Source organism: Dermacentor albipictus, chromosome 10 (genome assembly GCF_038994185.2).
Source record: "Dermacentor albipictus isolate Rhodes 1998 colony chromosome 10, USDA_Dalb.pri_finalv2, whole genome shotgun sequence".
Taxonomy (NCBI): Eukaryota; Metazoa; Arthropoda; class Arachnida; order Ixodida; family Ixodidae; genus Dermacentor; species Dermacentor albipictus.
The window spans coordinates 46,176,439-46,195,910 of NC_091830.1; the positions used below are offsets into that span (position 1 = coordinate 46,176,439).

Below are 19,472 nucleotides of genomic sequence, written 5' to 3' on the forward strand. Positions count from 1 at the left end.
AATATTTATTTCCACAAAACAGGCTAACCGTGAGAGGCGTGCGAGGCTGAGCAGAAAGCTGAAAAATTCTACAGCAAGTGCGCCTGCCGTGGGCCTACGATCCTGCATTATGAATAGCGCGTATTGATATGGTCTTCTTGTTAGAAGTTTCGAGTATACTGCCAGCGCGAGACACGGGAGAACAAAGTGGACGAGAAGCGTGTCTTTTAGAATGCTATATTACAAGGTACAGGTTTCTACAAAAGCGACGGTAACTGCTCGAAACATTTAATGCGTCGGCTTTTGCGCCTTTAGAAATATTTAGAGAAGGCTCCCATATATATATATTCGCAGCGCAAGCACGGCGATGGACGAACCAGGCTAGCGCTAAGGTTGGATTTCACAACACAGTTTTCATTCCACGTCCTAATCACACTGATCGTTTGAGGCTTCGTTCAGGGGCACACGCGGGCGTACGGGTTGGTGCTTCTTGTTGCGTTTGGCGTAAGAATATGGCTAGGGGCAGGCACCACATATGCGCAATGACGGGCAATATACACGCATCGTTTCTCCAGAAGCTGACGCCGAGCACGCGTAGCGCGAGGATCTTGCTGGGCTGACACAACTTCATGGCAGCCGAATTGCGAATACTGCATATACGGTGAGGGTAGCTATATGAACTTGTCGATAGGTCATCTTGTAGATTGTTGAAGCGCAGGCAGAACGAAACGGTCATAGAATGTAGATAAGACAACACACAACGCTGAACCATAGAATAAAGAATCGCTGGCTGAACCACCTGCGAACAGCTGTTTACGTGCTCGATGTCGCACTGAACTAACAAAACCGCCGTCGCGCACCCCAAGACAAATCTTAACTAACGTTCTTAAATTAGTAAACGCACATATTATTTGCTTCTAATCAAGAGAAGTCAATAATATTATAGTGTAAACGTTTTATTCACTAAAATAAAAGAATTATGCACCGTGTGTCACGAAACCTGGCAGTAAGCAACCCTGGGCGTCGCACCAGTCGCATTGTTGAAATCGCAATCATGTGAAATGAGCCCTCTAAAAATCGCATTGCGACGCGTGCGACAGCACCGATTTTCGTCGTTGCAGTCGCAGCATGTGAAACAGCCTTTAGCTGGAGTTATAAATTGTCGCGTACGTAGGCATCTGGTCTGTAGATTCAGCGGAGGGCGCTTTCCTTCCCTTCTTCACCGTCATTGCCACTCGAAACAGTATCGTGTCACACGTGACGCCAACCGCACCGGAGCGAACTCCAGGATGCTTCAACGCTACACTTCTCTCGTGAGTAGTCGGACTACAGCCCAGCCGAGCGCGCACAGCATCACCGCGCACAGCATCGATGAGGACCACGCACAGCATCAAGGCCGAACGGAAAGTTGAATTGTTCCGGTCCTTTCGCTGAGGAAGATGCGCGAACACATGCGAAGCGCCTGCAGTTTTCGTGAACTCGATTAAGTTCGACCATTTGTCCGCGTTCTCAAATGTTTGGCAAGGTCTGCGTAAGTGACACGTCCTATAGACCAGAACACGCTAGTCTCGCACCCAGACTAACCGAACGCATACTCTCGCACCCGGGTTGCCCCGTCGACCGGCGCTATTTTGTACTGGGCTGCCAAAGTGTGTTCGCCGTCGACCAGTAGACATGGCAAGCGCCAGCTCTAGGGCTCCAAAGTGCGGAAATGTGCCCGTTCACACGGATCCAAAGTAGAAGAAGTCATCTGGGCATCATTGCGTCGTGTTTGGATGCCAAAACAACCAGCGGAAAAGGAGCAGGTTGCTTAGCGCTGGTTGCGAAGAGCACAACACACGTAGGGAATCGTGCCGGTGCGGTGTTTTCAGCCTGCGCCGATTTCCATCCGCAACGAAGAATGCCAAGCTGCGCCACCGGTGGATAGCTGCAGTGAATAGGAAGAACTACCAACCCAGTGAAAATGCACGAGTGAGTATTCGATCTGTGTATATTTTGGTGCCACGTTCAACTTTGCGCCCTACAAACGTAATACGCAGGTTTGCTCCGAGCACTTTCTGGGCAACAAGCCTACAGAGCAGAATCCCGCGCCGGTGCTTCGCCTTGGCTATAACAAAAAGGCAAGCCTTTTCGTGTTTTCATTCAGGCAGAGCTCTCGACGGTTAAGCGGAACAGTTGAGTTTGCGGTTAGCGATACTTGCAGCTGGTGCACGGAATGACCATTAAGCGTGAACGACAAGTTGCAGGCCTTGCTGGTGAGCGTTATTGCTAATGAAAGTAAACCGAAGTCTGCTCGTCACGTAGCATGCGTCCACAAAAACGTAAACGACGACTACTTGTCGCCGAAGGTGTTCTTGCAGCGCACCTACCTTTACGAGCTGGTGTTGCAGGTGTCATTCGTAACGCATTCATTTGAGCCTCCTGAGCTCTAAACTGCGTGCGGGCTGTTATGCGGGGCAAAGCGCAAAATATTTCCGTTCATATGGCGAGGAAAATAAGGTGCTTAATTATTCTTGTATTTTGTAACAAAATTTTGATCGTTCTCACTAGTTTTTTTTACTGCTTTCTTTTCTAAGGGAGCGCCAACAATCCGATGGCCTCGCACAAGCGAAACAGGTCTGGTACCAGGTAGCTGCAGTTGGTGGGGCTAATTTCTTGGAATGCAGGTGCGGTTGTTGTCTTGTACCAAAGGGGTCCTGATGATGCAGCTTTAAGTAGGGATGGTAATTTTACGTGCCCAGTCATGGTTTGTGAAACTGTACAACACCTGCATCTGTCATGCTCGCCCTGTTATACGGGCTTTGACTGCACATGTAGTTGAACATTATAACTACTGTAGTACCTCATTTTCCAATGAGTGCAGGTTTAGCATCATATGCTGCTTGTTCGAGTGCTGTAGGCTTTTGTTCTGAATGTTGTACTCTTAAGTGGTTGCACGATACAATTGGCCTGGTGTACTTTCTATTTCATTTTGAGAGGACTTTATATCTTCGCAAAAGTGATGGCATGGGAAAGAACTACAGCCCTTCTTACTATAACATCTATTTTGTTTTCAGTGTGCAGGTGGTGAAGGGCAGGCGTCTGCTAACCAGGCAGTCAAACGACCTCGGCAGTTGGTTGCCAAGCGCGGCCAACCCAGTAGAGACCATTACAAACAAGACCAAACTGAAAGTGCAGATGACAGTGTTCTGCGTGCTTTAATAATATATGGCACCAACACAGTGCTGTAAATTCCTTCACAGGTTACGTGCCAAAAAGCTCACAGGTGTTCTAGCATATAACGCGCGGTTTGTACAAACGTAATAGCGTACCTACCCGATGTATTCGCTTCTGTAGTCTGCACAGCACTCAGTATGTCCATTGTGGACTTGCACGAGGTCTTGAAGTTTGATTGAATCCAGACAGCGAAAATGACAGGTTAGAAAAAAACGTGAAACACGCCTTCCGCCCAGCTAAAAAGCCCAAGTTTCGCTTTCGCGCCGGGTCGCATCTCCCGGCGTGGCAGCCCAGGCCTGCTACTTCGCGGCGCTTGGGATAGATGGCGCGACCGGCGCTAATCAATATGGCGGCGCCCTTTGAATTCACGGTGTTCTGGTGTATACTGTGGTGGCCTTCTCGAAGCTGGCTTTTGGCTGCACGACAGAGATGTACCGCCACAGAGATAAACATTTTGTTTATTGACGGTGCCATAAAGCTCCACTTTCACGTTTGTTCGTTGCACGTGGTGCTCACTGCTGCCCCTTTCGAGCTTTTGTGCGAGTGAATGCGTGAGTGTTTCTTTAAAATCTCGTTATATAAGGGTGACCCCTGTAACTTGAGCCAAATATTAAACATATGCAAATGCCACGTAGCTAGACAGGACCAAGGTAATGTTGTTTGCAGCCGCTTGGAGATAGATTATTTTTGCATTCCACCTAACTACAAAATTAGTGTTAATTAATTAATGAACTTCTAAAATATTATAATTACGTGAAAAGTGTCAATGAGAAAATTGTAGAGCAACACGAGAAAACTCCCGATAATATTTGCTGCTGCTCGATACGTGCTACATAAAAAAAAACGTTTTTCCAAGCATGAAAGAAGCCCGCGAATAGACGAAACATTGCCGTGCGATTCGCCGCTCGAGGGACTCTGCTTGCATTCGCGTGCTTCTCCCACGCTCGGAAAAAACACCTTTATGGAGCACGCACTGAGTAACAGAAAGCTGCATCGGGAGTTTTTCGTGTTGCTCTACAATTTTTTCATTGGCACTTTTCATCTAACAATATTTGAGAAGATGATTGGTTAACCAACTAAGACTAATTATGTAATTAGGCGGTCGGAATGCAAAAAAAAGGTCCAAGCCTAGCCCAAGCCTAAAGCTAGCCCAAGCCTCCACCATTTAAAAACATCAAACATTTTTTGGGGTAACGACTGCATGACGAATCGCTACGTATGCATAGCCATGTATACACATCTGCAGATGTGCTGGTTAACGGCTCTATTCTCAACGGAATTACGCAGCGAAGCAACGCACGCTACCGAAATATTCTCACCGCCACAAGCACACGTCTTCAAGCCTACCAATCCTTCAATAAAAGCGAAAAGCTTTCTGGGAGCGTTCGGCTATTCGCTTGCACTGACAATCATCGTCGGTGGCATACCTGTCCATTTTCGTTTTCGTTTCTTTTTGTCTTGTCTTGTCTTGTCTTATGTCCCAGACAGTGGCGCTTACCCACTATGGGGGATTGGACAAGAAGCAGGCGGTTTTCCGTAAGGTTAGAAGTATAGGGAAACTAGATTCGAATAGTGGAGCGTGGGACGATAGAACTGTAATTTAGACTTGCAATGAAAATATTGTTAAGAATTTTGATAAAATAATTTAGCGTAAGGAAATGAAATAATCGAGGAACCCAGCAAACGTTTAATCGTCTTCGTCGCCCATTCACCGAAGCTCCACAGCGCGCGCTCGCTCCGCACCTTCGGCCTTTTCGCCCGTGGTCGTCACGAGACCTCGCGCTCTGACGCCCGAACCAAAAACGAACACAGGCGAGCGCCCGCGTTTTGAGCAGCAAGACCATCCACGACGCACAAGCATGGAGCACGTCCTCGAGTTCGGCCACCCGCACGTCCTGCTCGACGGCGAAGACCTCGTCGCGCTGCGCCTCGAGCAGCCGTGGCCGCCGGACTCGGAGCCTCCGGAGGGCTGCTTCCTGGACCCCGCGGACCGCGGCTTGCTCCTCACCGACGGGGGCTCCCTGGTGGCCTCGACCAGCGTTCTTCTCGGGACGAGCTTCTCGGCCGCCCTGTTCGCCGGATGCACGGCCTTCCAGTTCTCGGACGACGCCTTCGGCGTCGCGGCGAGCCAGCTGCTCCGGACGGCCGACAAGATCTGCGTCGTGCACAACAGGGACCCGGTGCACGGACTCCTGCGCCTGTTCCCCGACGCCAGGGTGCTGGTCCTCGTCCACGACCTCGCGGATGAGCCCGACGACGTGGAAGTTGACCGTCCGGGCTGGTTCGCGACCGAACCGCGGGCGGAGACGTCGTCGTGCCAACAGCCGTTGTACCAACTGAGGATGCTCGTCCGCACCACCGGCGCCGAAGAAACGGGAGATTTCGCCACGATGAGCTGGGAGACCGTGGTGTCAGTGCTGTACGCCTGTCCTAAGGTGAGATTTTTGGAGTACGATGGTGTCAGGGCTGTGCTCGTGTGCTCAGATGAGTTCTCTGGTGTACGGTGGTGTCAGTGCGTGCACATGTCCTCGGGTGAGTTTTTTGGAGTACGATCTTTCATATTATCAGGGCTGTGCGCCTGTCCTCAGGTGAGTTTTCTGGAGTACGGTGGCGTCAGGGCTGTGCGCCTGTGCTCAGACGAGTTCTTTGGAGTACGATGGTGTCAGTGCGTGCACATGTCCTCGGGTGCGTTTTTTTGGAGTACGATGGTGTCAGGGCTGTGCGCCTGTCCTCAGGTGAGTTTTCTGGAGTACGGTGGCGTCATTGCTATGCGCCTGTGCTCAGATGAGTTCTTTGGAGTACAGTGGTGTCAGTGCGTGCACATGTCCGCGGGTGAGTTTTTCGGAGCACGATGGTGTCAGGGCTGTGCGCCTGTCCTCAGGTGAGTTTTCTGGAGTACGGTGGCGTCATTGCTATGCGCCTGTGCTCAGATGAGTTCTTTGGAGTACAGTGGTGTCAGTGCGTGCACATGTCCGCGGGTGAGTTTTTCGGAGCACGATGGTGTCAGGGCTGTGCGCCTGTCCTCAGGTGAGATTTTTGGAGTGCGACTGTAGCGCATAGAGACGAGGACGCGAGAAGGCACACAAAAGAGACAGACCCCTGTTCTTGCGCCCTCGTCTCTATCGTACTCCAAAGTGCCATGCCAAGCCCGCATTGCAGAACTCGGGGGACTGCTGAAGATGTCGGTTGCCACCGCCTGCTCTGAATATGCGCTATATACGTGATTTCGTTCCACGCAAGGTCCACTGAATGTAAGTGGAACCGTCTTGAAAATACGTGCCATTTAGTTGGCGGAACCTTAGGATTGTATGTGGGATAAAAGTTCTTTGAATCTTTAAAGCTTTTGCACCCTTAAGTCCCATAAGGCTGACGCCCTCACTTTAAGCAGGCAAGATCAAATTGTTCGTGAGGACAAACAAAGTTTTCTTTTTCGGGGGCCGTTTTGTGGCAAGTATATATAGACGTGATGGTAGCAACGAAAGACGACACACGAAGTCTTCGCTACATATACATATAGCTCATAATATAATTCCTCAGCTTTCTTTATTATATCCTCGAGATTGCAATTGAAATCACCCTGGTTGTCCTTCACTGCACATATCTTGACCCGTACTGACAAAAAGTTCTTACTATAGAATCGTTCGTTAAGAGCAAACTCTAGCCAACCCTTTTGCTGGACATACTATTAGCGAAAGCGGCCCACCAATAGCCCGGAGCACTTACAAATGAAAAGCTATTGGAATTCGGCCCCTTGCTCTTTCCAATGTCATGTTTTCTTCTCACGGATATATTGCACTGCTGCCCCCCTTCTTTACTGCTTCCTCAATGTTTCTGATGTCGTGATTCAGAATATACGTTTTTTATCACCTCTGACAATTCACCCAATGCGATCTCATCTCCAGATCTCTGGACGTGGCCATGTAATACATAGGGCAGATAACCGCGGTTTTCTCACATTCTGTAAGGCATCAACGGAAAGGAACTGCAGTCGAGAACCACAAGGAAATAGGTGGTGTGATGGAATTAGGAAGTTTTCAGATGTAGGATAGTGTCCACTGGGGCAAGACAGAGATCTTTGTCCCGCGGTGGACGTGACGTAGGCTCTCGATGGTGATGATAATCTAACAATGATGTAATGATGACGATTTTTTTTAATGATCACGGGGAATTTATTTGCAGATTCGACGCCTTGACTCCCCCCTCGTCCCCGTGGCATTCGCAATGTTGCCGGATGAGGACGGCTGTTCGACGGAGAAGCCCAGCTCCCGGGACTTCCGTCACCTCACCCTCGACGCCGACCTCTCGGCCAGCTTAGAAGACGCCTTCATCAGTCAGGCGGCCAAGCAATTTCCTTTGGTGGAGCATTTGGAGGTATAAGGTCTCGTGTCGCAAACCGTGCGAGAACGTAATAGAGTGTTTTTGTTGAGCGTGTTTACGCTCCGCTAAGCAGTTGAGCGGAGCGGAAGCGCGAATGCGCATGCGCCGTCCGCTTAGCCGTACGCGGGATAGCGGAGCGAGGAGCACGGTAGCTGCCTGAGCGGAGCGTGCCGCGCAGCAGTTTGGCTAGCGTTGGCGTCAGAACGGATTGGATTGGATGCAGAAAGCAAGTGCGCTGGCTAACATGTGGCGTTCCCCAAGACGGCGCTTTATTTTCCATTGGATAAAATGGACCGGTAACGCATTACAAGCGCAGGTCTAGATACTTCATGGAGAAATAGGTTATATATATGCATATATACGTTTTACTGTATAAGAGTGATCATAAAGTGTTTTTATTTTCTTTCATTACCCTGAATTTAGCCAGGGGGCGCTGCAACTACGAAAGGTCCGCTACGCTAAACGTAAAACGTGAAAATCGCCCGCCGCTCCGCTGCGGGGCAGCTCGGAGCGGAGCGTACCCGTAAAGACGCTCAACTAAAACACTAATAAGTCTCTCGTCGAGGACGGAAGCCTTCCGAAACCTCGCGGCACAATAAGCAGGGTGCATAAGAATACGCAAAGCTCCTGGTCGGCCCGACAACGTCACAGATTCTCCGCGCGGGCGAAGCCGTGACGTCATGCAAAGCGAACGTTTGGTGCGGCCGCTCGCAGCACCAATGTCGAATGTGCCGTGTTGTCAAAACTCGGCAGATTGCGTGACATACGAAATTGGGCTTGCGCGACGACGGCATAAGCACGAAGCCATCACTCTTCTCGGCTCTTCTTCACACGCCCGCGTTTCACCCCGGCACCGCATGTGTGGATCGTGTGAGCTCCCACACACGACACGCGGGCTGCGTATGCGCTCGGCCGCGCGGGTTCGATTGTGTGACCGGCTCCGTGACCTGATCGCCAAAACACGTAGGCACACTGTCACAGTTGCCACGCCAACCGGCGCACGCTTTCGCCCTCAGACTTCGATTCAGACGGCGTTGGAGTAACGGGATTCCCGTCTGAGCAATGTGGCCATATTCACCACCCGCCACCACGATAGGGTGAGGCAGTGCCACCCGCACTGCCTCACCCTATCATTTGGCAACCGGGAGGCGGCGTGCTCACCGCTATACGCTATCGCGCAACATTCGAGCCAAATGATAGGGTGAGGCAGTGCCACCCGCACTGCCTCACCCTATCATTTGGCAACCGGGAGGCGGCGTGCTCACCGCTATACGCTATCGCGCAACATTCGAGCCAAATGATAGGGTGAGGCAGTGCCACCCGCACTGCCTCACCCTATCATTTGGCAACCGGGAGGCGGCGTGCTCACCGCTATACGCTATCGCGCAACATTCGAGCCAAATGATAGGGTGAGGCAGTGCCACCCGCACTGCCTCACCCTATCATTTGGCAACCGGGAGGCGGCGTGCTCACCGCTATACGCTATCGCGCAACATTCGAGCCAAATGATAGGGTGAGGCAGTGCCACCCGCACTGCCTCACCCTATCATTTGGCAACCGGGAGGCGGCGTGCTCACCGCTATACGCTATCGCGCAACATTCGACCTTGGGCAGCCAAAACTTTAACGAGAGACTGTCAATCGGCCTGCAGGTAACCCTCTCTTCGCTGGAAGACTTCGTCGCCCTCCAAGCCTTCGGCAACCTGCGAAGCCTCTCCGTGGCGTTCGGCGCCGCGGACAGGGCCGTCGACGTGGGTGAGCACCTGGAACCGCTCCTGCAGCACTGGCCGCGGCTGGAGGCGCTCTCCCTGGCCATGTGCGCGGGCGTCCGGCTCTTGGCGATCGCCGGCCCCTGTCCGAGACTCGGGGAACTGCGGCTCGTCGACTGCTCGGGGCTTCGCGGACGCAAGGCGGAGCTCGTCGGCGACGGCTTCTCCCGCCTGCGACGCGTGGAGCTGACGCGCACCGAGATCGCGGAGGGAGTCGTGGCCTTGCTGGTCGCGGTGCGCCAACAGGTCGGTGTGAAAATTTGAATGGGTTTCGCACTTTTCAAGAATAAGGCCTAGAGGTAGCAGAAGCTTGATGTGGGTGAGTTGGTTATGCATACTTGATGAAATGAGCGCTACGAAGACGCGGACGAAAGAACACATGTACGACAGACAAGGCGCTACTTCCAACTAAATGTTTTTTGAAGAAACAGAACTTTAAATTGTCTGTCTGTCGTACATGTGTTCTTTCGTCCGCGTCTTCGTAGCGCTCATTTCATCAAGGCCTAGAGGAGGACAACACAGAAACATGGCGTGTGTGGGGGGGGGGGCGGTGTAGGTGAGTTGTGCGTCGTTGTACACAATGGAGAGGTTCACAGGAAGACGGAGAGTTTGTCACTGACTACTTGGTCGGCCAGGAGGTACCAACTGGAGCAAACGTTTCAAGAAGGAGGACTTCTCTCCGTCAGGGCGAATTCAGGTCTCCTCGCGAAAATCTTATTGGCCACAGTGACATATCCCTTGAGCGATCAATATTCATCATGGTGATCGTGTATCACAGAATGCGTATCATATCGTTTGTGTTACAAAGTGTACAGTGGCCGAACAAGAAAGGCATCGACACGTTTCGACAAGGGGATTTGGTCAGCTCCTGATGAAAGTCCAGGGCGAGTTAGCCACCCGGCCGGGCAAATTATTATGTCCTAATCTTTTTGCCGTTCTCTAGTTATTCCATACATGCTATACTCGCTGTTTGTTATTAAGAGGGACTAGACATCCGTGACGGCAGGCAATAATTTATTTCCCAGAAAAAAGTTTGACGATCAGGACTTTCTCCCCCCCCCCTCCTCCCGCTGTTTCAACTGCAGGTGCGCAGCCTCCACCTAGGCGACGACCGCATATGCTCGACGTTCCTCTATATCAGCTGCACCGCTGCCGCCTCGGGAACGGTCTTGTTTCCGCTCCTGGAAGAGCTGACGCTGCGCACGCACCACACCGTGCGCGCGTTGGGCCTCGAGCCGGAACAGCTGCACCGAGCCGTGCGGGCGATGCCCGCCCTGCGCCACCTCCAGACGGACAGCTACGACCTGAGGCTGTTCTTCGAGAACTACAGCTCGCCGCCGGGATGCGTGTCCCTGTCCTGGTGCGAATGCGTCCACTGCGCGGTTCACTGTTCCAGGCTCTGTGCCAGGTCGGGATTCGAGATGGAAGACTTCAAGAAGAAGACCACGACGCCGGTTGGCGGTGACGTCTTGCCGCTTTCTGGACGAGGCGACGAGCAGCTTGACGCAGCGGACACCGGCACTGTCCCGGCTTACGACTGCGACGACCCGAAGTCCATGACCGGGGAGGACGAGCGCGGGCACTTGGTTTCCGGGTGCGGAGACACGTATCCGACGAGACGGAACATCGGCAGGCACTCGGCTTCCGATCTTGGGGACAAGTCCGTGTCAGGGGACGCTTTCAAGCACGTGACATCGGGACGTGGCGGAGGCCAGAGCAGAGACGAGCATACGACCGCCGCAAGTGGTGAAGAGATGCTTAAGACCGCGGAAAATGACAAGCCGTTGGCGGCCAGTGCGTGTGACTGCGGAGACGCGGCCAGCTCCTGCCAACAATCTTAAACAAGTTCAGTGACTGGCTTTCGCCGTTTGTGTTTCTGTTGAGCCAGCTTAGTGATTCAGCCGCAAGATGAGAGGATATGGTCACGGTATGACAAGGCCATGACATCATGGTCAATAACAGGCAAGAGGTTCTTGACGTCCATGCATAACAGAGAAATGGCCACGACGTCCTTTGTCAACGGCATACGTCATCCTGGTGTGCTCATCGCCGACCGTAGAGGCAAGCTCTTGGCTAACTTCACGCCCCTCCCAGCATTTATAGAAGTAACGACAACAGCAGCGTACGCTGCTAATCTGCAAGTGACTTCATCGTCCAGGACAAAATGAACGTGACAGCTGTCATTGTTGTCGCGCATGTTCTGTAACTGGTACATCCAGTGCTGAAGGCTGTCGACAATGCGTGAAAAAGCCAGCGTCGACACCAGCTGTAGCAGTCCCCGAGAAGCCGCTTACACGTGCTTACTTGGTATGCGCCACAAGGAACCGCGCGTACAACATCGTCAGCACCGTACATTGTACGCCCATATCACGGTGTCCGGAGTTTCACTGTTGAAACTTTGCTTTCCTTGTAGATATTGCTCATCTTGCGTAGTTTTTATCGCTGTGCAAGTTCCCGATTCAAATTTTGTGATGCGATCGCCTACTCTTCACTTGCGTGCAAAATTAAATGTTGAAGTTGCGTTGCCTCATTGCTAGCGCTGCTTCATTTTTCGCTGTGGCAACTGGTAAGGGCACACCGTCCATGGGGGTGGGGAGGGGGGTATTCTGTAAGGGACCATCTGCTGGACTGTCCAGATCGGCCGCTGCTGATTGGCTAGAACCGCTCGTCTCCTCCTGTCTCGTACAGCTGCATCCAATCAGCAGCGGCTGAAATGGAGAGTCCGCTATGTAAACTCTTACAGAATACCCCCTCCCCCCACCCCCACCACCCCAGTTTTTGTGGAAACCGGCCGATCAGCTGTTGGATATGCAACTGGGTGTTCGCCTACGCACAGTGCAACATTCATGCTGCAAAATGTAGAGCAGTAGAGGAAAAACGTGCTGTAGTTGGCTGTAAAAATAGTGACTGGCATAGTAAAGTAGTCGCAGTTTCCTACAAAAGGCGAAGCATCCATTGCAATAGAAGATTATCAGACGGCCATACGAAGTAATGATGGTATTTTTATCGGCCGTATCAACTTCTAAACATTCGCTTCCTAACCAAATTAACGTGCTTGCTGACAGCGGGCACACCAGACATGAACGCATCACAGTGGATGACCGTGGACACTCGCTGTCAAAACGCTGGCACGAGGAAACGCGGCAGCGGCAGCGTGCGAAGATACCTTCGTGCTGTGTATCGCTTCAACGCAAACTGAGCGCGGAGAACACGCAGCCCGCACAAAGCTATACGAGCCGCCGACGCACCTCCATGCTGACAGCTTATGTCCGCTCGTTCACTTTTCACTTGGCGAAATCAATCAATCAATCAATCAATCAATCAATCAATCAATCAATCAATCTAGACTCTGTCCCATTGAAAATCGCTCTTAAATCGGTCTTAACCGCGCGTAGTCGCCCCATGCGCAGTTGCAGCCCGAGTGGAACGCCCTCCACTCCCTCCTCTTCCTTCGGCGCCTCGCAACGTTGGGTGCCTCGCGCGCGACGGAAGACGGTGCGCTTCCTCCCCGTTTTCCTCCCTTTCGTGCGGGCGAGATTGAGCCACGATCGTCGGCTCCTCCCGCACGCTTTCGCTCGCACGTACAGCCTATATATAGCGCGCGGTGACTGTGTTATCGGTCTTGCACTTTATGCGGAACATCACGGCTACGGCGACGGCAGAAATGCACCTGGAGTGTCCATATAATCGCTGTCGCAATAAAGAATGGTCTCCAATCCACGCTGTGAGCGTGGTTGGACAGCAAAGCTGTAAACGACAACTAGAACGATTACCCATTGCGACGTAGGTTGAAATTAATCACGCGGCGACATTCGCGTGCACTTTACCTAATTATTAGCCTAACACGTTTCGACGGCCTGCGACTTGGCACGCGCCGCTACTTCGTGCCCCTACGAAGAGTGGACCAGAGAGAAGAGAAACTCGCCGCGTCTCGTTCACACACGCTGCTCTTCTACTTGTGGCCTTTCCGTGACACTGTCATAACACAAATCAATTGCTAGGCAGGTTCTTTCTTTTAGGCAGGAACATGGCGGCGCCCACGATAACGCCGCGAATTACAATTACAATTGAATTACAATTACCTTCGCATCGTACACCCAGTCACTATCCACGATATCTGCCGAAAAACAGCTTCGCTGAGCCGCACCGGTCGTCGTGCACATCCATTGTAAATACGGAGGCCGCGGAGGCAAGCAATGGACGCGTCACCACGTGATCAAACATGGCGGCACTCACGATAACACCGCGAAAAGGGCGTATAGCCGAAGCAACAGAAGTATCAGAGTAACTAACCACTGCAGACTTTAAATAAACGTCACTTTAGAAATGCGGTGTGCCGCGGCATTGCTCGAATGGTAATCGCATGACCATCGACAGTCATAGTGAAGTGAGTTGTGATATAGAGGCTACAGAAGGTTCTTTCTAGACTCTATAGTTCTGACGCAGTTTTTTTTTTTTTTTTGACGATAGCCAGTAGGTAGCGCCACAGAGGAGATTTTCACTGTGACGGTCGCTGCGGTTGGATGCCGTGTATAACAGGCAACCTATTTTTTTCTCTTCATTTTTATGAGCTGCGTCATCTCAACGGAGAATTCGTTTTTCTCAGCAACTACTGCATCAAATTTTTATGTTCGATTTCTGAAAAGAAGCTATAAAATGTAACCCTCGGAATTAAGTGATCCTAATTTATACCCTAAGTTCTTAGAAACAATTTTTAGAAATTGTAAAATAAAAAAAATCTATCATCAATTAGCGGGCACCGCTAATTTGTAAGTACGGCTTTCGCAGAATTCTCGTGAACATTGTAAATAATTTACAATGTATCACCACATATATATGTCATTTGTCCGCTTTGGATGTTCTAAGATGTATGTACCGTTTACAGAACTGCGTCATCCCTTTTCGGTGCATTTTACGGATTGGTGCAGTTTGTGCTCCTATTATTTTTAAACTTTTCCCATTTTCGTTTTTGAAGCTTTAGATTCAAAATGAGAATTCTGCTTCCTAAACTAGTTGGAATTTAACTTTTCTATCATATGCAAAATATGTTCAAATCAGTCCAGTGGCTGTCTATAATGACAGTCTTCCTTTAACCTATATTTACATCACAGTGAGCCTCAAATTAAAGCTTCCTCTTAAAAACAATTCTTAAGGCTTTTGCTATTAGTATACCTTTCGTTCTTTCTCAAGCTTCGCACCACACACACACACACACACACACACACACACACACACACACACACACATATATATATATATATATATATATATATATATATATATATATATATATATGTGTGTGTGTGTGTGTGTAAACACTTGCGCCTTGACACTTTTATACACGTGTATACCTGAGTGAGTGAGTGAGGGAGTGAGGAAACTTTTATTGTTGGTCCGGCGAGGACGCGAACTCGTCGCGCACCCGGCTAGTCCCACGTCGGGACCGGCAGGTCTAGTCGCCTATTGCTACCGGTGTCAGACGGCCACTCTCGATAACGATCGAGCCCGATCCTGATCGAAATTCTCGACTGCGATTGGCCCCCTCCTGCAGCTTGCGCAAAGGAGCCAGTTGCGACAGAGAAGTTTGAGCCCGATGGGGTTGGATCGCAATGGAAAATGCACGGTGCGATACCCGTATCATATGCCCGTATTGCAGTTTTGGCAAGTGTGACTCCGGTCATTTCTCGCTCTGCATACCCTCGCTCTGCTCTTTGCCTCCCTACTCTTGCCATCACAGATAATAGGTAGGTATCAAGGTTGGTGCTAATACACCGCCCCCCAAGCTTCCCTCACATAAAAAAAAACATCAGCACTGCTCAACAAACTACTTTTACAGCCTCAATGCATCAGAACCGAAACAAGAACTGTCGATGTTGCGCATAGTTCAGCTTTACAAATAATAATTTAAGTGAACGTTAACCTTTTTTGTTCAAAGTCAACACTCAAAACACTCAAACATTCAAAACAACAACAAAATTGCTTTTAAATGCACTACAAATGCGCAACTGCACAAATTCTTGAATCAATGTTGACGGTGAGCCAATGTTTCTAGCGGTGAGAGTCTTGCAAGACGACTGCAATGGCGGCGGCCACAACGACCATCTGTTTCCGTTCGTTTCGTGCAAGTGAGCGAACGCCTCTGTCGTAATTTTTATTTCCTCGTTAGTCACAACGAATGCGGCTAAGTGCGGACGCTTGCTCAACGACATCCACGAGCTCTCGCACGCCAAACTTAAAATGACAATCCGTGACTGCGTGAGAATTCGCCCAATGTTAAACGCCGCAAGGGCGTGCAATGGTGCGTTTCGTTGCGCGTCGAGTACGAACACCGCGTCGTCGTCGGCGGCCCTAGACAGCGCATTCTCGCGTCCCAAGCTCCAGTCCTGTCTGGAGAGCGTCAAGAAGCTCAAGCTCGGCACCGTTCAGCCGGCCAGGCCCGATGCCGAGATCCGTCGCTCTTCGATCCTCATCCCCCTGTGCACCAGCAACGGTGGCAAGCCGTCCCTGCTGTTCACGCTTCGCTCGAACCGACTGCCTCGTCACAAAGGGTACGTTTGCTTCCCCGGCGGCATGGAGCACGCCGAAGACATCGACCCCGTCGACACTGCGTTGAGGGAGACGGAAGAAGAACTGGGCGTCAGCAGGAGCAAGCTGGAGGTGATCGGCACGTTTCCCACCTTCTACAATCCGCGCGACAAGCTCTCCATGACGGTGGTCTTGGGGATGCTGGGCGAGGCCGGGCGGGACGTCGACCTGCAAGCGGATCTGAACGTCAACGACGCGGAGGTTCAGCTGGCCTTCGTGCGGACGCTAGAAGAGCTGTGCGACCAGACGAATCTTCGCTACACGCAGTTCAGAGGTCGGCACGGCGGCGACTATGCCATGCCGGTGTTTCTGACGGGCCAGTTCAAGGTGTGGGGCCTCACGGCGATGGTGTTGAACGCTTTTCTCAGGACGCTGCTGCCGGACGTGTACCACCACGAAGTGAGGTGTGTCGTGCTCAAGAAAAGTTTGTACCTCAAGGATTAACGTTGTTTGTCGGTCCACGAAGCCGTTGGCTTATCATAGGATTTTTTCAGTGTACGCAGAGAGGTGATCGTGTGTAATTTTTTGGTTGCGTGACGTTTACGTTAGTTGTCAGTCGGTTAAGGACACCGGTGACGAAAGATGCGTTTGATGTGTACGTTAATGTTTGAAATGCATTCTCCAATAAAGGCTGTTACGCTTTCTTTCACTCTCTCACTCTTTTCGCAACATCGTTCACAAGCGTCAATTTTCGCTTCAGTTCGTATGTGTTCACACCATTACGGGCGTTTTGCTAGCACAGGGGAGCGAAAGCAACACATGCCACAAGATGCAAAAAAAAAGAAAGAAAAGATTGCAATTCACCGACAAACTAATTAGCCATAACGCGAATCCTTACCCTGCAACTGGGGGCCGCACGACTGTGCGAAATGTGAATTTTGCGTACTTAGGCAATGCTTGCAAAGTTTAGCAGCATTTAGTCTGTCTGCTAGCGCCGTCTTGCGTCACGACTACTATATAACGTTCCCAGCTGTCGACAGGCCTAGGAGAAAACCAAGACATCGACTCGTAGACCGATAGCAATGTGCCCTTACTTTACGTGGCATCGCAGGAATCGTCGCATTGCTGTAACCCAGGTTTGAGCATCGACGTTGTGCGTCCGATAAAAAGCAGAGATCGCCCATCAAAGGCTACGATGGCGCGCCGCAGTGATCCGGTATGATTCGGTCGCCTGCGGGCAGCTGGCATCAGCGGACGACAGACCAAGCCCCCCTTGCGCTCATCACAGCTAGCGCAAGTGTGTGAGGATCGATCAGGTGAGATGGAGCGATCATCGTTTCGGTTTTGCTAAATGAGAACCCGCTGCCTTGACGCTCAGCGCAGAACGGCAGTCACTGCCGCGTTTTGTGCCTTCCTTTATTTTTCTCCCCTAGTTTGAAGCCATCTTTCTGTGTAGCATCGGCGTTCTCCAGGGCTGGTTTTCGCCCTGCGCCACTTCGAGGTCAAACCCCGGTTTAGTTTGGCCGCCGCCTTGTCGGTGTGTGTGAAGGTGCAGCGATTGGCTTGCCATCGAAGCGCGGCATTGTATCGAGACACGGCCGAGCAGTTTGTTTACGGCCCAGGGACTCACCTGCAGACTTAAGGCCACGTCGTGCTAAGTGACGTGGTCGTAGAGTCCTCGGCTAGACCGGATTGCATCGCTGTGTTTACAACGGCTTCCGTTTTGCGGCTATGCACCAAGCTGTGGCGCGCAAGTGGAACGTGCAACACGCTGTGTCGCATAAACAAAATGCGGGGAGTCTGTATGCACCATCATCCATCTCCGTTCGCTTCGACAAAACTACGAGTTGGCAGCGTAACCTGTTCCCGCGGAAGGTCGCGTTTTGTTTTCCCAAACCCACTGGGCACGTCTTCTTTTCGTTTTTAATCGTAGCTTGTACCAAAAGCGGCCAGGACGCTAACGTCGGCTTGTTGTGTATATCTGAAGGGCGGTGCTACATGAACTTGGACGTGTCAGATAATGACAAGCGCCGAATGTCGCATGTCCAAATGCGAATCCGCATTTGACGGGAATTCATTACATTTTTTTTAATTCTTAAAGCGTGCAAGCGTGTGCTGTGAATTGATTAAGTAAAGGTAAACACAAGGGAAAGTAAGAGCATCGGAAACTCGTGATCAAAAATTAACTGACGATTACTATACTCCTTAATGCGAAATTTGAGTGCAGCTGTATACGTGTTGTCATTTCGTGTGTCAATATCTTGTATACGATTATATAGGTACAATGTTTATACCAGGAAGAGAACGCTGCGAGTAGCTTAGCTGGCGCGGACACTGCCTCGTGCGGCACATTGCAAACCGAGCGAAGTGTGGTGCGACTGCCTCACGGGAGATCGCGAGAGGCAGTGCGTGGGTGACCCGTGGGCGTGATTCGCAGCAGACGCCGCCAAGAGTAAACTACTTGCCCTTGTTCCCTGAGGGTTCCTGCTCTAACGTGACACCACTGATGTCACGAGAAGCAGGCATTTGAACTGCTTGGTTGACAGAAGGGTTGAAATCTGGGCCAGTTGGCACATACTTGAACGAAAAAAACCAGTCAAAAACACAAAGGACAAGAGGAGATGTTCACACCACAACGACTGGACTATCAACTGAGGTTTACATAGGCCAGACCGGTCGATGTATTAATGACCGCCTGCGTGAGCACCACTCCTCCCTGGGGTCAGATAGCGGTGCAAACTTGCCTCGCCATTGCAATGAGTGTGGTTGTTATCCCTTGTTTAGCAATGTGACGATTCTTGGTAGGGGCAAGGGCAAGGAAGAGTGAGAAATCTTGGAAGCGTACTACATCAGTTTATTAGGTGATGACTGCGTTAGTACAACCTCGGTGCGCTTACATGAAAAAGAATTTGAATTTCTAAGTCGGTCCCGATAGAAACGTTTTTTGTCTTTTTATGCTATGTGATTAGTGATGATGCAGTTGCGCATGCTCTGCTGGCCTTGCTGGGACTACACCGATTCTAATAAACCTCAGTTGATAGTCCAGTCTTTGTGGTGTGAACATCTCCTCTTGTCCTTTGTGTTTTTGACTGGTTTTTTCGTTCATGCTTGGTTGAGTTCAGTTCCAGTATGATGTGCCTACCTGCCAACTTTTACGATTTTATCATCGTAGAATACCAGATAAAGTTTAGAGCTTGTTTACGATTGTCCTATAGACACCAATCGTCCACTCGATTTCCAGCCTGATTTTTCCAACCAGCTGAATTGTTCGCAGCAACAGCCACTTATCGAACCAGTACCTAAAGACTGCCGTTGCTGGAATGTATTGAGAACGGACTTCACAGTATGCAGTGTCTTGGAAGAGTACTGGGCAGTGTGGTATGACAAAGCAAGGTGACCCAAGTAACCACTTCTCTGATGGGACAAAGGAATCGCCAGTTTTTCAAGTTCTGCAGTTGCAGAAATCTCAGCAGCCCTCCTCTGCAGTGAAAGGAATCACTTCATGAATGCAAAGAAAAGAGCAGTGCACAAAAAGACGCATAGAAACAGTGTAAGCTTAGTAATTCACTTACACTTTTATTTTTTGGGGATGTCTCTCTCTTTGCCT

The 19,472-nt window shown here is 50.7% G+C and overlaps 3 protein-coding genes across 4 annotated transcripts in view; all 3 read left to right on the forward strand.

Moving 5' to 3' along the window:
• The first annotated feature begins 936 nt into the window (after positions 1–936).
• Positions 937–11,870, forward strand: LOC139051073 (uncharacterized). 2 transcript variants are annotated; one of them, XM_070528142.1, is made up of 6 exons: positions 937–1,950; positions 2,019–2,099; positions 3,036–5,630; positions 7,375–7,566; positions 9,224–9,586; positions 10,426–11,870. In XM_070528142.1, exons 3-6 carry the CDS (start codon positions 5,055–5,057, stop codon positions 11,179–11,181), a joined length of 1,887 nt encoding a protein of 628 aa, XP_070384243.1. In that variant the 5' UTR covers positions 937–1,950; positions 2,019–2,099; positions 3,036–5,054; the 3' UTR covers positions 11,182–11,870. The 2 variants fall into 2 exon arrangements, with proteins under 2 accessions (XP_070384243.1, XP_070384244.1); XM_070528143.1 differs by lacking the exon at positions 2,019–2,099.
• A 3,506-nt stretch (positions 11,871–15,376) lies between these two features.
• On the forward strand, positions 15,377–16,574 carry LOC139050873 (mitochondrial coenzyme A diphosphatase NUDT8-like). The gene has a single exon (XM_070527674.1). It carries the CDS (start codon positions 15,578–15,580, stop codon positions 16,367–16,369), a length of 792 nt encoding a protein of 263 aa, XP_070383775.1. The 5' UTR covers positions 15,377–15,577; the 3' UTR covers positions 16,370–16,574.
• A 327-nt stretch (positions 16,575–16,901) lies between these two features.
• Positions 16,902–19,472, forward strand: part of LOC139050872 (protein sel-1 homolog 1-like) — a 35,331-nt gene continuing 32,760 nt past the window's right edge. Inside the window, exon 1 of the mRNA XM_070527673.1 lies at positions 16,902–17,181. The gene's annotated coding sequence lies outside the window, so the exon portion shown is untranslated. The remainder of the gene's footprint in view (positions 17,182–19,472) is intronic.